Source organism: Salvelinus alpinus, chromosome 16 (assembly GCF_045679555.1).
Source record: "Salvelinus alpinus chromosome 16, SLU_Salpinus.1, whole genome shotgun sequence".
Lineage (NCBI taxonomy): Eukaryota > Metazoa > Chordata > Actinopteri > Salmoniformes > Salmonidae > Salvelinus > Salvelinus alpinus.
The window spans coordinates 25,396,650-25,413,399 of NC_092101.1; the positions used below are offsets into that span (position 1 = coordinate 25,396,650).

The 16,750-nt window shown below is 43.1% G+C and overlaps 1 protein-coding gene and 1 long non-coding RNA gene across 4 annotated transcripts in view; one reads left to right on the top strand and one right to left on the bottom strand.

The window, feature by feature from the left end:
* The window catches only part of LOC139541194 (uncharacterized), a 106,045-nt gene that overhangs the window by 64,421 nt on the left and 24,874 nt on the right, over nucleotides 1–16,750 (top strand). For all 3 annotated transcript variants that reach the window (XM_071345572.1, XM_071345571.1, XM_071345570.1), the window contains 3 exons: nucleotides 4,582–4,681; nucleotides 7,890–7,948; nucleotides 8,926–8,990. In XM_071345572.1, the coding sequence (XP_071201673.1) occupies nucleotides 4,582–4,681; nucleotides 7,890–7,948; nucleotides 8,926–8,990 (224 nt within the window). The remainder of the gene's footprint in view (nucleotides 1–4,581; nucleotides 4,682–7,889; nucleotides 7,949–8,925; nucleotides 8,991–16,750) is intronic.
* Nucleotides 14,553–16,679, bottom strand: LOC139541780 (uncharacterized). The gene is made up of 3 exons (XR_011668410.1): nucleotides 16,578–16,679; nucleotides 15,008–15,032; nucleotides 14,553–14,730 (listed from the first exon to the last, which is right to left on the bottom strand). It is a non-coding gene; the product is annotated as an uncharacterized lncRNA (long non-coding RNA).

Sequence of the window (16,750 nt, forward strand, 5' to 3'; positions counted from 1 at the left end):
GATACAGTGAATTATAAGTGAAATAATCTGTCTGTAAACAATTGTTGGAAAAATGACTTGTGTCATGCACAAAGTAGATGTCCCAACCGACTTGTCAAAACTATAGTTTGTTAACAAGAAAGTTGTGGAGTGGTTGAAAAACAGGTTTTAATGACTCCATCCTAAGTGTATGTAAACTTCCGACTTCAACTGTATATAAAGTATTTACAGTATTTATTATATAACGGCACAATCATTTGGTATTTTTTGGGCTCGGGCTCATTAAATGTATTTAATGTATGGCTCATCAGGCTCAGGTAGCATCAGCCTTGAATTTTCTATCTGTCAAGGGGTGTACTAGAGGCGAAGTCAGGTGCAGGAGAGCAGAGTAATGTTAACAGGCGCACTTTTATTTTCATTCCAAAAACGAGAGCACTACATAAATGAAACGCGCTCAAAACACGGAACATAACAAAAGTAAAGCGCGTAAATAAAACACCACAATAACATGAAACAATTACACACAAATGCATGATGGGAAACAGAGGGTTAAATACAAGTAGATTGATTGGGGAAATGAAAACCAGGTGTGTAATGGAACAAGACAAGACAAATGGACATATGCAAAATGGAGCGGCGATGGCTAGAAAGCCGGTGACGTCGATCGCCGAACGCCGCCCGAACAAGGAGAGGAGCCGACTTCTGCGGAAGTCGTGACACTATCAAAGCTCGAGTCAATTCCAAACATAGGCCTATTTATATGCTTTATAATACTTGTAAATGACACTTCTGGTTTTGGCTGGAAATTCATGAGTTACCTGGGAGAAATGTTATTCTCAAGATGGAACATTTGTAAAATACTAGGAAAATATTCAACCCTAGTACAGGCATGGTGTAGGAATAGCATGGAAAGGATGGATGCAAACGTCATGAAGACCGAGAACTAATATCAATCTCCTTTTAGCCTAAACTAAATAGAGAATTGGCAACTTTGGTGATAAAATGTTAATAACAAATGAAAAATTGTCATGATGTTTAGTAATTAAAGTTTATTGGGAAACCCTAGGACAGGCGGTGTGAGGAATACTGTCGCCCAAGGAGTTCTATGGACACTTTGATTGATTTTACAGAGACAAAAGGGGATGTAAGCATAATGAATAGTGTGGTTATGGAGACAGATTCTGTCTTGTGTTAAGAAAATGGCCTTTTACTTCACATTAGGCCTAGGCGTATGCGAGCGAGCGTCTGCCTGCCTGTGTGTGCATGCACGTGTACTGCATTAATCAGTATGTATGCGTGGTTGTGTGTTTTCCTACTGATGGATCTGTATATATCTCAGTGGTCTTGTATTAGTTTCCTATTGATATCCACTCTTTCTGAAGTTGACATGAAGGGGTCTCATCTCCCCTGATACTGCCCCTGCTGAGAGCTTCTTCAGGTATCTATTCCAAGCAGATCAATGTCTGGAGACCAAGGCTTCTATTGTGGCATTTCATCTTAGGACACTTCTTCATCTTGATTGACAACCTTGATCAAATATTAACTCCAAAAATGAATTGTTTGGAAAATACTCCTCTCTATGGACTTAGAGGAGAGACGCTGTCAAGTTCTTTCTGTGACCTCTGCAAGTTAAATGTAAGGTAACTGGGTTGAAATTAGTAATCAAGTGTGTATTTTACTTACATTTATTGTGCCAATTATCCTTGAGTAAACTTTGCTGACACTAGATTAATCAGAATGCAAAAAATATTCTGACACAGTCTCACTAGCACAGTGAGTGAGGCACTGAGGAGACCTTGGTTAAAATGTCATCTAAATGACAAATTGAATAGACTGGTATTCATGCAGGCAGTAACATGCCACAAATCAATTAATAGCCATGAAAAGCAGTTTTCTACAAAAGGCAGCTGTGATGCCCAAAAATGTGTGGTTAATGAATAATGACACACCAGGAGAAAATACATTGATACACTGTAATAAGCGCTCAATTAAGTCATTTGAAATGAAGCAGCCTATTTACCAAATGTATCTGTTTCTGTTGAAATGGATCTCCTTCTCATATTTCCAGCAATAAATCGCAGACAGAATTTTATTGGGGGCAAATTATGCATGGGAAATCAAGTACAATTTTATAGTTTCATAGAATAATTAGTGTGACATTTATACTGCATAATTGTTAAAGATGTCAAACCTCTCCTCCAGTCTACTGCCATCATGACTTTGAGCATAAAGATTGCAGTCATACCTATGTTTCTGATACTTAGTGGGCAGATGAATGCTGTGTTTCAACAGTTTAGCTTGGCACGATTGAAAATTCTTTCACAGGGTGAAAAACAACACTTATCTTCTGTGTGTGTGTGTGTGTGTGTGTGTGTGTGTGTGTGTGTGTGTGTGTGTGTGTGTGTGTGTGTGTGTGTGTGTGTGTGTGTGTGTGTGTGTGTGTGTGTGTGTGTGTGTGTGTGTGTGTGTGTGTGTGTGTGTGTGTGTTTTAGAGCATGGATTAAGGAAAGAGCACAACCCTCTTTGTCATTTTCTCACTCCACTCACTACGAGGTGCAATGGGTGGGGGAGGGAAGTGGTCAGAGAAGCGTGCTCTGTAGTCTAACATGCTTTTCTCCAGGACAGAGATGGGTTGATGAGAGATGCTTTTGCCTTGGCATATCAGCCCTCTCAGCTCTCCCATAAGTCTGCTTGGCTGCCTGGCCATGGCAGTGCCACCTTCCTCCTCCCCCTAACTTCCACTCTTCTCCACTCTCCTCCGTCTTATCCCTTGTGAAATGGATTCACTCAGTTCATCCCAAGGTCCCCTGTGTGCATTAGGAGATATAATGCCCCAGAATGGTCTCTGTTCCTTTTGGTGGGACTTGCTTTTTTGTGTGTGTTTGTATGTGTGTGTGTTTGGTTGGAATCAGAATTTTTTTTGTGGTTGCCGTTGAGTATTTCTACAGTATGCACAATTGTGCTTTGTTCTCTGTGCCCAAGCTACCCCTTGTTGCATTACAGGCAAACAAGGAGAGATGGAGAGAGAGGTGGAGGGAGAGAGAGCAAGAGAGGAGGAGGAGGAGGAGGAAAGAGAGTTGGAGAGAGAGATGTTGCAGTACAGGCGAATGAAGAGAGAAGTGGAGAGAGAGAGAGAGAGAGAGAGAGAGAGAGAGAGAGAGAGAGAGAGAGAGAGAGAGAGAGAGAGAGAGAGCCGGTGAGAGCCGGTGAGAGGGGTGTTAGATGGATACACTCAAACAAAGAGCAGGGACTGAGGGAACACTCTTTGTTTTGTAATGTGTGCTTTTATAGTTCATTTCTTCCCACACACCCTGGATTTCTGACAATGTCACATTGGGAGCAGGGTAATCACAGCTCTCGCCTGATATCTCCTCCATCACACAGTCCACTGAGGCTTTTTACAGGAGATGGAAAGGCACTTAAACCTATTTCTCTCTGGAGCTCAAAGAGACTTGGGCACCTAATGGAATCTTCTTCCCCCTAATCCAGGGCATTCTTCACATGTGCTTAAAAGCAAAATGTTTACTTGTGGACAATTGTTATCCCAGTTTAAGTGCCAGCTTTCTGTGAGCCCATGTAATTCACCTCTGTCAATATTCTTCACAGCCAAATGCCCTCGGTGAAGTATTTTACCCTCAAATAGTCTCATTTTCAGTTGGTATAAAGGCTTTAAGATGCTTTTCAAACAGTTTACTGCTTATTGGTCTATTTAACATCATGTAATTATTTTAATAGAATGGAATCAGCTTTGTTTTGTTATTTATGTTATAAATTCAATGGACTCTGTAGAGAGAATTCTCAGATGTGGTACACAGCCTCAGATGTGGTACACAGTCCTGGTTGCTGTGCCTTCAGAGCCTGTGACTCTCTGGGGCCAGGGTAGAAATCCCATTAACAGCATCTGTGCATCTTAGTGCCAACACCAGTACACACCAGACCACTCTGTGGCCTCACCAGACTTGCATATTGCACCAAATATACACATGAGCCAGGGCCAGGTGGACTTCATGCTCTCTCATACAAAAAAATATTTATGGCCAAAGCAAAAGGGGAATAGTTCCTTCTCAAAGAAAGGCTGTAAAGATAATGTTCTCTTCATCACCTGATAGGAAATGAGGATTTAAGTGAAAGATGTGTTGCTCTCTTTTTCCTGGTTGTTTATTATGGGATAAATGGGATTTTTACTATGCCTTAAAACATGCAATATGCATACGGCCCCTTTTCCATTTTAACAGTCCTCGATGAATATTTATGAACATTATTCTAGATACAGGTCTGTCTGCTCCTCCACTGTAGCAATTCTTCACAATTGTGCGTTTGTGTTTCATTCTATGATCCATTGTTTTATTGATATGATCACGACATGAAAGTGTTTCGATTTGTGCAAGGAATCAAATGTTGTTGTAGCTTACAGGCATGTCTAGCATGGCCACTAGGGTATCCATCACTTCCCCCCTCTGCCATTGTAACATCCACCAACAAAAATGTCCTTTAAAGTTAAATGTCGCATGAAATGAGAATCTATATATGAGTTCTATCTGAGATTTTGTTGTTTTGTGACTTGTGCATCTTGTAACCCTGCTGGTCATTTGTCTCCCCAAGGTGGCCGTGACATTTGCTTTGGGGTCAGAAGTTCAACAGGAGACCACAAATGACTTCAGCCAAATTGGTAAACCTTTCCTAATGGGCACCGTTGCACTGGGTAAGAACAAACATACACTACCCTATTTGTGAGTTCCTCCTGCTCCACCTCCATCACATAGAACAAAAACACATAGTGAGGGAGAACAGAACACAGATGTCTGTCCCCTCTTAGACATTTGAAGAATGTCAAGAAGAGAGAAATGTTGCTTTATGTTGCCATAGGTGTGTGGAGAAGTGCTGGAGGTTGGAGAGGCTACCGTGCAGTGGTAATTGTGAGGAGAGTTGTATGTTTCCTGAACAGTTAATGGAGGTGCTTGGATAACCCTGACTGTCGTTCTGACAGTGGATGTGTGAGCAGATGGAGCGAGTGGAAATCACACTCTTCTTTCTCGCCCGCCTTCACCCTCTCTATTTCTCCCTCTCTCTCTCTCTCTCTCTCTCTCTCTCTCTCTCTCTCTCTCTCTCTCTCTCTCTCTCTCTCTCTCTCTCTCATTTGTCTCTTTGTCTTGCCCCCCCTCTCTCTCTCGCTCTCTCACATCTCTTCATCTCATCCCCCTCTCTCTCTCCATCTCTCTCTTTATCATTTGTCTCTTCGTCTCCCCCCATCTCCCTCTCTCTCATTTGTCTCTGCGTCTCGTCCCCCTCTCTCTCTCACTCTCTCATTTGTCTCTTCGTCTCGCCTCCCCTCTCTCTCTCTCTCATTTGTCTCTTTGTCCTGCCCCCCCTCTCTTTCTTTCTCTCTCTCTCTCTCTCTCTCTCTCACACATCTCTTTGTCTCATCACCCCCGCTCTCTCTCTCCATCTCTCTCTCTATCATTTGTCTCTTCGTCTCCCCCTCTCTCTCTCTCTCCATCTCTTTCTCTACCATTTGTCTCTTCGTCTCCCCCTCTCTCTCTCGCTCTCTCGCTCTCTCATCTCTTTGTCTCATCCCCCTCTCTCTCTCTCTCTCGCTCAGTCTCTATCTCTCTCTCATTTGTCTCTTCGACTCGTCCCCCTCTCTCTCTCTCTCTCTCTCTCTCTCTCTCTCGTTTGACTCTGTCTCGCCCCCTCTCTCTCTCATTTGTCTCTTCGTCTCGCCCCCCCTCTCTCTCATTTGTCTCTTTGTCTCATCACCCCTCTCTCTCTCTCTCTCTCCCTCTCTTTCTATAATTTGTCTCTTCGTCTCCCCCCTCTCTCGCTCTCTCGTCTCTTTATCTCGTCCCCCTCTCTCTCTCCATCATTTGTCTCTTCGTCTCTCTCTCTCTCTCTCTCTCTCTCTCTCTCTCGCTCCCTCTCTCTCTCTCGTCTCTTTGTCTCGTCCCCCCCTGTCTCTCTCTCTCTCTGTCTCTCTTTTGTCTCATCCCCCTCTGTCTCTCTCTCTCTGTCTCTCTCTATCTCTCTCTCGTCTCTCCCTCTCTTTCTCATTTGTCTCTTCGTCTCGCCCCCTCTCTCTCTCTCTCTCTCTCTCTCCATCTCTGTCTCTATCATTTGTCTCTTCGTCCCCCCCCCCTCTCTCTCTCTCATTTGTCTCTACGTCTTGCCCCCCTCTCTCTCTCACTCTCTCTCGTCTCTTCGACTCATCCCCCTCTCTCTCTCCCTCTCTCTCTATCATTTGTCTCTTCGTCTCAACCCCTCTCTCTCTCTCATTTGTCTCTTCGTCTCACCCCCCCTCTCTCTCATTTGTCTCTTTGTCCTGCCCCCCTCTCTCTTTCTCACATCTCTTTGTCTCATCTCCCCCTCTCTCTCTCTCTGTCATTTGTCTCTTCGTCCTCTCTCTCTCGCTCTCTCTCGCTCTCTCTCTCTCGTTTCTTCGTCTCGTCCCCCTCTCTCTCTCTCTCCCACTCTCATTTGTCTCTTTGTCTCTCTCTCGCTCTCTCTCTCCATCTCTCTCTATCATTTGTCTCTTCGTCTCCCCCTCTCTCTCGCTCTCTCTCTCGTCTCTTCGTCTCATCCCCCTCTCTCACTCTCTCGACTCTTTGACTTGTCCCCCTCTCTCTCTCTCTCTCCCTCTCTCATTTGTCTCTTTGTCTCGTCCATCCCCCTTCTCTCGCTCTCTCTCTCTCTCCATCTCTATCATTTGTCTCTTCGTCTCCCCCCTCTCTCCTGTCTCTTCGTCTCGTCCTGCTCTCTCTCTCTCTCACTTTCTCTCTCTCTCAACTCTTCGACTCGTCCCCCTTTCTCTCTCCCTCTCTCTCTCATTTGTCTCTTCATCTCGCCCATCCCCTGTCTCTCTCTCATTTGTCTTACCCCCCCTCTCTCCCTTCTCATTTGTCTCTTTGTCCTGCCCCCCCCCTCTCTCTCTCCATCTCTCTATCATTTGTCTCTTCCCCCCCTCTCTCTCTCATTTGTCTCTTCATCTCGCCCCACCCCCCTCTCTCCCTCTCGTCTCTTTGTCTCCCCCTCGCTCTCTCTCCAATCCGGTTAATTGGTTAGTACATTGAGAGCAGCGAGGTCCTGGTGGCTGCAAGCCCTGAGCCGCCTGGGACTGGTGTCTAAAGAGCAAACAAGCCCTGGGAGTTGGAGTGGAGGGAGTCTCATTTACAGCCCGCTCTCCTCTCTGCAGCCCTCCTCTGACACCTTCCTCAGCAAAGCTGTTAGCTTACCGCTGCTTTGTCAGTGTCCCAGAAGCCTTTGTTGAGTGTCTGCGCTCCTAATGGGCTGTTGCTTTTAAAGAGTCAGAGGGCAGCCTTTTGCTTACAGTGAGCGTAGAGTACTGCTACTCACAGCTACTCACAGCTACATCCACAGACCTGTCTATGTGTTGACTGGGTTTGATGTGATGCTGTTCAAGCAAGCGGGACAGAGAACACAGTACATACACAGTAAAGATAGTAATGGTATACTATACAATATGTATGTGTTTATTGATAGAACAAAAGCTGTGTAGTAGTTGTGTGGATAGTTCTATATTTCTATGATAGCGGAGGTTGAGCGGTCCCCATAGGGTTCTGGTGCTTTGTTTATTTGTCTAAAACTAATGATAAGCCCGAGGGGAAAACAGTGCAAATTACAGGCCTCTTACCTTTCTCATTCTGCCATCTGCTGCAATATAGGGCTTTAATCCCCTGCCTCTATTTCATATTTTCATAGTTTTGTACTTTGTAAAGTGAAAACAGACCCAAGTCTACTGTGCCAGCACAATTCAAATTCTAAACAGTATAACTGTGACAAGCGGTTACACTGTTGCTTACTGTAGTATGAGTGGATTATCAGAAATGGTCTAATTTTAAATCAAATGAGTTCAAAGGAAGTATGGTGTCGCTTACTGTCATTTGATATCTTTGCAGGAGGTATTGTCAACGTGATGCCTCTCCTGTTCTCAGAAATATCTCACAACAAGACACAGGTATTATGGATTTGCATTATTTTATTGTGTTTGCACACACATTTGATTCACAGTACTTTCTAGGTGAAATTCTACCTGACATAACTCTAGAGAGTTTAAACATTGAGATAATTGTGCCTATCAGCATAAACTGCACACCAATTGTGCAGCCATCCACCATTAGAACAGGGACCAGGATGCCACTGCTATGTAGGGCTGAAATGGCCCTCCTCCATTGAGCTCATTGTGTTGTGATAGGGAGCCAGCAGTCTCCATTAGAGCGGTTTCCCCCTGCACAGCATGTAGCCCAGCACAGAGACCCACAGGATAATAGCTTCTATACAAGGGGTCCTGTCACACACATTTCCTAGGTAGCAAAGGTCTGGATAGATATTGTCATTTTTCGGCGTAGTAACAAACCCCCACCTCGCGACCCATGCAACCCCAAACTGTTCAAACTTTTCTCACCCCTCTTGATGGCAGAGAGACCAGGATGCCACTGCTATGTAGGGCTGAAATGGCCCTCCTCCATTGAGCTCATTGTGTTGTGATAGGGAGCCAGCAGTCTCCATTAGAGCGGTTTCCCCCTGCACAGCATGTAGCCCAGCACAGAGACCCACAGGATAATAGCTTCTATACAAGGGGTCCTGTCACACACATTTCCTAGGTAGCAAAGGTCTGGATAGATATTGTCATTTTTCGGCGTAGTAACAAACCCCCACCTCGCGACCCATGCAACCCCAAACTGTTCAAACTTTTCTCACCCCTCTTGATGGCAGAGAGAAAAATTAGCAGGTTTAAAGCTTATTTCCTGCAATTCTCCACACTTTACATCCGGATCTGGCCCGTGGTCTGCCTATTGATAATGGCTGTTCTGTACCATCCTCTTATAGTGGATCAGACAGCACTCCATCCACACTTAGAGGAATTTAGTTGATTGCATTGACTGTCATGTGCTGTTGATGTTGACTGGCTCTTTCAATAATCTCTATATGTAGATCATGTGGTTCAGAAGAGTCATACTGGGAGGACTAGCCACATGCACCGTTCTGAATATATTATGGTAAGTGTTTTTCCCCATACATATGGCTGCGTTGACACAGGTAGCCCAATACTGATCTGTTGCCCAATTATTGTCAGAAGTGCTGATCTGACCAATTAGTGAGAAAAAGAAAGATCAGAATTGGGCTGCCTGTGTAAACTCAGCCTAATAGCTTGATCAGTATTCTGGTCAATTACCTCCAATACAGGTGTGTATGAGGCACATGGTCCTACACATTCACAGTGCCAATGTAGGACAATGTATTCAGGTAGATGATCACATATACTGTACCTAATGTCTTTGGTTGCCAAGGTGATGTGTAGACTCTCACAACATGTGAGTTGTCCCAGGAAGTGGTTGTGGTACTGTGTAAATCGTACAGGCCTAGTACCAGCCCCCCTCTGTCCCTGCTGGGTTGATGTCTGCTCTCCATGACAGATGGTACTAGTACAACCCTGTGAGTCCCAATATGATATGCTCCAGTAAGACTGGCACCACCTCCGACCACAGAGAGGCCCAGTAAAATGAGTCAGTCTCCTGTTTTTTCCACAATGTAAATGTCTGCAGCAGCAACATTGGAACAGACAAAGCGGGAAGGAGTGGGGCTTCAGACGGGCACTGGAGTGTTGTTTTCTTTGATGTCTCTCTCACTAAAATACTGCCAAAGTTTTTCAAAAGGGCCTCCGTTGCATCTAATCATGTGTAAAGAACCTATTGAGTTTGCAATCAGTGCTTTGTTACTCGAGAGAGAGTGAAAGCAATTATGCTGAAGCAGATGAAATGAAAGGAGATCCAGGAGATAAACTCCCATCAGCCACTGGAGTTTGAGCTGGGCTGCTGATTCGCCAGCAGTAGACTTTTCCCTCTTAACCCGTCGTTTATTATCCTCCATCCCACCACATTTAACATTCAACAACCATACTAGATTTTCTGACATCTTAGTATAGATGTAAAAAAATATTCCAATATACAGAGCAGAGGGAAAGAGAAGGATAGAGACAGAAAGGATAGACAACATAACAAGAGTGGCAGACAAACCTTTTAGTAAAATTGAAGGTACTTGCTATGTTCTAATAACTATTATTATGAAAACTTATTGTATTGCCAATTATTCATTACACAACACAGTAATTGTATTTTGTATATTTTATAGTACACAGAAAAAGGTGGTTGATTACATTGGGTATTCTAATGAACCAAGTATTTTGTGCTGTCCCTCATTTTGTTTTATGCCTGCACAGGCTATATATTTAACTTTGTATATTACTGTTTGGTTCAGCAATCTTATGCTCGGCATCTAGTAGTTCTTGCCTACGCAGAACTTTATTTGATTTGCTACATTTGTTCCATCCGTATTTGTTTATTTGGTGCTGGTGATTACCGTTTTATTTAACTGCGCTATGCTTGGCCCATTCATTCTCCGGAGGCGTCAGTCTCGCGCGGCACTCTTAGCAATCATTTTAGCACAGTTGCCACTGTGAAGTTTATCTCTCCTGTCGGCACCCATCACTTCTTTCAACACGGTAACATATTCTCTGTCTGCTTCATTTGCATCCTGCAAATTGGCTGCATCTGGTCTTTTGATGACAAAGAGAAGTTAATCAGAACAGCTCGAGCCACTCTCCTTGCATCTCCTCCTCCTCCACACAACAACACCACCAACAACATGACCACCAACAACAACTTCACCAACAACACCACCACCATCAACAACATCTCCAACAACACCACCAGCAACAACACCAACACAAACAACAACACCAGCAACAACACCACCAACACAAACAACAACACCACCACCAACAACAACAACATCACCACCAACAACAACATCACCACCAACAACAACACCACCACCAACAACAACATCCCCACCAACAACAACAACACCACCAGCAACAACACCAACACAAACAACAACACCACCAACAACAACAACACCACCAACAACAACAACACCACCAACACAACAACATCACCACCAACAACAACACCACCAACAACAACATCCCCACCAACACAAACAACATCACCAACAACAACAACATCACCAACACCACCACCAACAACAACAACATCACCACCAACAACAACATCACCACCAACACAAACAACATCAACAACAACAACACCACCAACAACAACAACATCCCCACCAACACAAACAACATCACCACCAACAACAACATCACCACCAACAACAACATCACCACCAACAACAACATCACCACCAACAACAACAACATCACCAACAACAACAACATCACCACCAACAACAACATCACCACCAACACAAACAACACCAACAACAACAACAACAACAACATCACCATCAACACAAACAACATCACCACCAACAACAACATCACCAACAACACCACCACCAACAACAACACCACCAACACCAACAACAACAATACCACCACCAACAACAACATCACCAACAACACCAACAACATCACCAACGACAACAACACCACCAACAATACTACCAACAACAACAATACCACCACCAACAACACCAACACCAACAACACCAACAACATCACCAACAACAACAACAACACACCTCATCAGCGCCAATAGGATGCATAATATTGATCTCAAACTCTACAGATCCACTAGTCACTCATTATGTGGAGGGAAATTGTCTTTCCAATCTGTGACTGGTATTGGGATCATGTGTCATATGGCAGAACTATCTTTAAAGACCACTTCCACAGAGACTCACATAGAATTTAATGACCTGTAGTTTGAGACAAATGTCCTGATGTTCTGTTTGGTAATGCATCAATAAGTGGTTAATGTTTTTGAGTTGGACTGCACACACACACACACACACACACACACACACACACACACACACACACACACACACACACACACACACACACACACACACACACACACACACACACACACACACACACACACACACACACACATACTTCCTTAAATTTATTGTAGTTCATCCAAGCTGGAGTTAACGTTATTTGCAGCTTTTTCATTCAACTCCTTCCTGGAAGCTCTTGGCCTAACTTGACATCTTGGTGAGCAATTTCCTCACCACCCATTTGTCAGACCATCATTTTGATGTATAATTATCACCCTGAACATAATTCTATAGTGCAGCCTATTCGGAGCAAGAGAACAGTGGAATAAAATAGAAATGGTCTTATGTTGGGCTTGCTCAAGCATAGTCACAACAAATTAACAGATAAATCTCCACAGCCCTGCCCCTGGAGTGCAGAAATCAACAGTTGGAGGTCTTGTCCATTCCTTTCTTTGTATACCCTGTGTTCTGCCTCTTGTGTCCAACCAATGATTTATTTAGCATATTTCAGTTTCTGTTTTTCATTTCAGTTCCTCCAAATGTCAGTAACACTTTTTCCCTGCTTTGAGAGAAGACCCATTGTTTTTGTTTATATCTCAGCAATGTTCCTTTTTCATGTCCACGGTTAGCAATAGGAAACTGTCCTCTAATTGTCTAATCTGTTTTTATTAAATATGCATGATTTGGGGTTAATAAAAAAAAAAAAATGAGACTAGGGTGAGTTGTTTGTGTCACCAGTGGTTAATTTGTGTGGGGTTTTGGCAGAGGAGGGCTGTGGCATGAGTCTGTTGACACTTTCCCAGCTGTTGTAGCCGAGCCCGGGATATGCCATGCCATCCAGGCTGCAGGCCCTGTGTTGTGTTGGTTGTTTATTAATGTCATCGCCCTGCCCTCTATGTCTGTCTGCAGTGGGAACCCATGCTCATGGCTTCCCAACACAGGCCAAGCTACCACAGCCTGGGCCCTCTGCCAACCCTGTCCCTACACTGTGTTGTGTTCCTCACAGCCACTGCTGCCTCAGACCCTGTCCCTGCCCACTGTCACTGTCTACTTACTGCACTTACAGCATGGGGGAAACATCAGCTACACCGCCACCACTTCCCATGAGTCAGCTCTGTAATGCATCTACTTTGTGAGTTTCGTTATCTATTTTAGATACTTCATCCTACTATCCAAGCCCCATTAGTTCATATCTAACTGGGAAAATAGCAAAGTGAATTAGCCATGAGGAAAGCTGGTGAATTTGATGGTAATAGAGCAATTTGTTTTGAAGGGAATGATCAGCTGCACCACAGCAATCAACTGTTTTAATTGCCATGGATTTAAACTTAGCACTAAGGCTCCAGACAGTTTATGTAATATCAATCTTCTTTACCAATCTGTACCTTCCAGCTTACCCATCTTTGATTTACCTAGACCAATGAGCAATAAGACCTGTGCCTTGAGCCACCTTGTAGAATGCACTTTCTTCGCCTAGCATTCGGCTCCTTTGTCATCTCATAGGCAACAAAAAACTATTTCAAACAAATGATGCGGCTTATGCTCCCTGGTTTTGATTAAGTTTGCTTAAAGGTCCAATGCAGCCATTCTTTTCTCAATATGAAATCACATTCTGGGTAACAATTAAGTACCTTACTATGATTGTTTTCAATTAAAACGGTAAAAAATAAACAAAAGTATCTACTTAGAAAATAGCAATGTTTCAAACAACAATTTTGCTTGGACTGTCTGGGAGTGGTCTGAGTTATTGGCAGAGAAGTTTGGAACTCTCTTTCTTATTTGTCTGATGTCGCGCCACCACAACAGGCTGAAATTTCAGGTGGTCTTTTCAAACAGCTAAAAGGTCATTATCATCTTTTTCACAATTTCACAGTATTATTCCAACCTCATAGTGTGGAAAATATATAATATATATAAATATATATAAATCACATTTTTGACTACACTGGGCCTTTAAGGTAGACGGTGTCCTACAGTACGTGGCGAATAATTGAGTCATCAGCGTGCCAGCCGCAGTGTGAGCCGACGCCGGTGGCACTTCATTAATGAACACAGAGGCAAGTGTGGACTAATCATTGATCAACGGGAGAACGCCTACTGCGAAGACTGCCACTGATGAGCTATTGCAGTCCACTCGCGTGATTTGAAATGTGACCCCCCCCCCCTTTGTCACCTAGAGTACATCTAGAGAGCACGGCTCCAACAGTCAAGCAGTGAACCTCTGATAAACAGTCCCTAAGCCATCAAAGAACCACACATTTCCATTAAACATGTCTATAAATCTGGGTATGTTTGAGAAGTGACACACTGATAGATGTAAGAGGGCATTTCACAATGTACCACTACAAGGCCCTCCACAGTTAAAGGGCCCATTAGGAGGCAGGACTGGAGTCATTAGAATGAATTGGACTTGTAATCATTTCTGACCATGGAAAGGTTATCACTGCGATATTTCCCCTCACATTTTAGATAGCATTGATCTGCAGGTCGTGTCAGGGAGCTCGGCTGACACAGGGTTTAAAGACAAACATTTAGGGGAGAGCCGGGACGAAAGTAACACGGGGCGAAAGTAACGCCCATTTTCTCAGATAAGACAGAAGCTAGAATGACGTAGTGAAGTCAGCATGTTCCTAATGAGGAGGACGAGCTCCCTGCAAAAAACATCCCAGTCCGACCATGTTTCATCAAGTTATCAACTAAAGGTAGTTTTAAGTGATGTAAGTTATAATAAAAAAACAGACCCTGAAGTGTTTTTCAGTTGTAGAGTTGTGTTTAGTTGTTTAAGGTTCCAAACATACGGTATGTCATTTTCTTAACCCATCTAGTGACTAAATGACAGCACAGGTTTCAAGTATCATGCTAGCTAGTCGTGGGTGTTAGCCTGGGAGAAGTTACAAGAGAGACGGGTAGGACGATGACCTGGATGACCTGAAAAATAAATAAATAATATTTTACGCACAGGCCATTGTCTCCTCTAGTTCATATTGCTTTTATAATGTTAGCAGAATATCAACAGTGACTGAATGTTTGAAAATTATGTATAACATCATTAGAATTATGCCTTAAAACTGCAATATGTAATTTTTGGGGTGACCCAACCAAATTCACATAGAAGTCTCTGTTATAGATCTATCATCCTCATTGAATGCAAGTCTAAGAAGTGGTAGATCTTAGACTAACTTTTGTTTTTGCGTCTTTTACTTACGGTTGTGTACACCATTTTCAAACACCTGAAAATATAATATTTTGGGTTATTGAAAACATATTTCGCAGCAGTTTAGATAGTACAATGATTCTCTGCACTAAACATTGCTTGTTTTGAAATTAGGCTAACTATTCAAATTTTTGTGATTTCTGCGTATTTAACCTTTAATCAATTGACTTGGTGGATCAGATTCTCACATAATATTTTATTGACAGATTAGTGGTTAAAAATGTTTATCTTTATGATTCTGGGGGTTAATTGCCTTGTGTCAAGCCAAGGAAATGTGATACGCCTGATGAGTTTGCCATTTGTGAAGAGAATAAAAACGTTTATTCTATCAATGCATGAGGAGTGCGCATGAGAAGGACAGCTGGAGCGCACCTGATTGGTAGGGCTAAGCATGAATAGTCACTGAAAAACATATCCTATTTGTTTCTCACAATTTTCAATAACTATTCATCCTTAGCCCTACAAAGGGGGTAGGGGGGGTTCTGTGGTAAGCTGAGCTGTCAAAAACCCTGTTGTTGTTGCACTTTTTTGTATTTAGTGGCGAAAGTTATTTCATTTGCCCTCACTGACATTGAATTCAGTGACATTTTTTTATTTATTTTCAGTAATGATGGCAACTGCAATCTCCATCCGATTCCAACTTTAGTGACATTGTTTCTGCCACACATACTTTTCAGAGAGTTCCTCCCCAAAATCTGGGAATATACTTCTGTGTGACTGTATTGATTCCTGTGCTGATCCTTTCCTTGAAACCTCCTCACTCACCCCTAGTTCAATAAACGTGTTGGGAATTTGGCTTCACAAAAGCATGTTGGCCTATCCAACAGATAGTCAACAGGGCTTGATTTTCCCTCAATTTGGACTGAGAATGCTACAACATTTATCACTGATGGCGAGAGGGGGGGCACTAGAGAGAGAGCGGTAGACCCTGTTTGGTGGTCTATTCTATCACAGCTAGGCTGCAGAATGAATGACACAAGGCATTGACCCGTTACTATCTCAAATTTCTAGGTAAAATCTAGATCTGTAGCTAGATAATCTTCTGTGCCGAAAATGGCCTCCGTACCACACAGGTAATACAGTATATGGTCCATTTATCTAGAGAAATTTAGTTATCTTTGATTTGTTCACCATGTCAGTAGACTGACAGGCTTGCACCGCCTGGGTTGAAGTCTACTGAAGGGTGAAATATGTCTTTAGAACAAAATAGAATGCATGATGACACAGACACATGCACACATGTTGGAGGAATTCAATTAAAGCACATAGATTGAAGTAGTGAAACTTCCTTAACCACATGAAAAGCGAACATGTACCCATCAAATGTAACTACTGTACACAGTATACTTGTCAGCTGCTACATACAGTATATGCCTTTGCTGAGGCGTATCATACCTACTGTATATCCATAGTGTCTAACCAGTTGAGAAAAAGGAGAAAGCTTGTGACAGATGGCTGACTCTGAATCTAGTAGTTTTGTCAGATATTCTGTCCAAGACAGTATACAGCGGAGACACACACTCAAGGTATAGATTCTGTGTTTGTAGGAAATGTGAATTACCTGTTCAGTTGCTTCTTGTCACTAGTGGATCCAATGTTCTGTGTAGTCAGTGGCAGACTGTACATGATTCTGTTAAACAGTGAGATGTACAAACAAGCAAACAAGCAATGCATCCCCAGTCTTTAGACAACAGGGTTGTCATGGTGCTGTGTCGGTGCAAGGATATAGAGTTA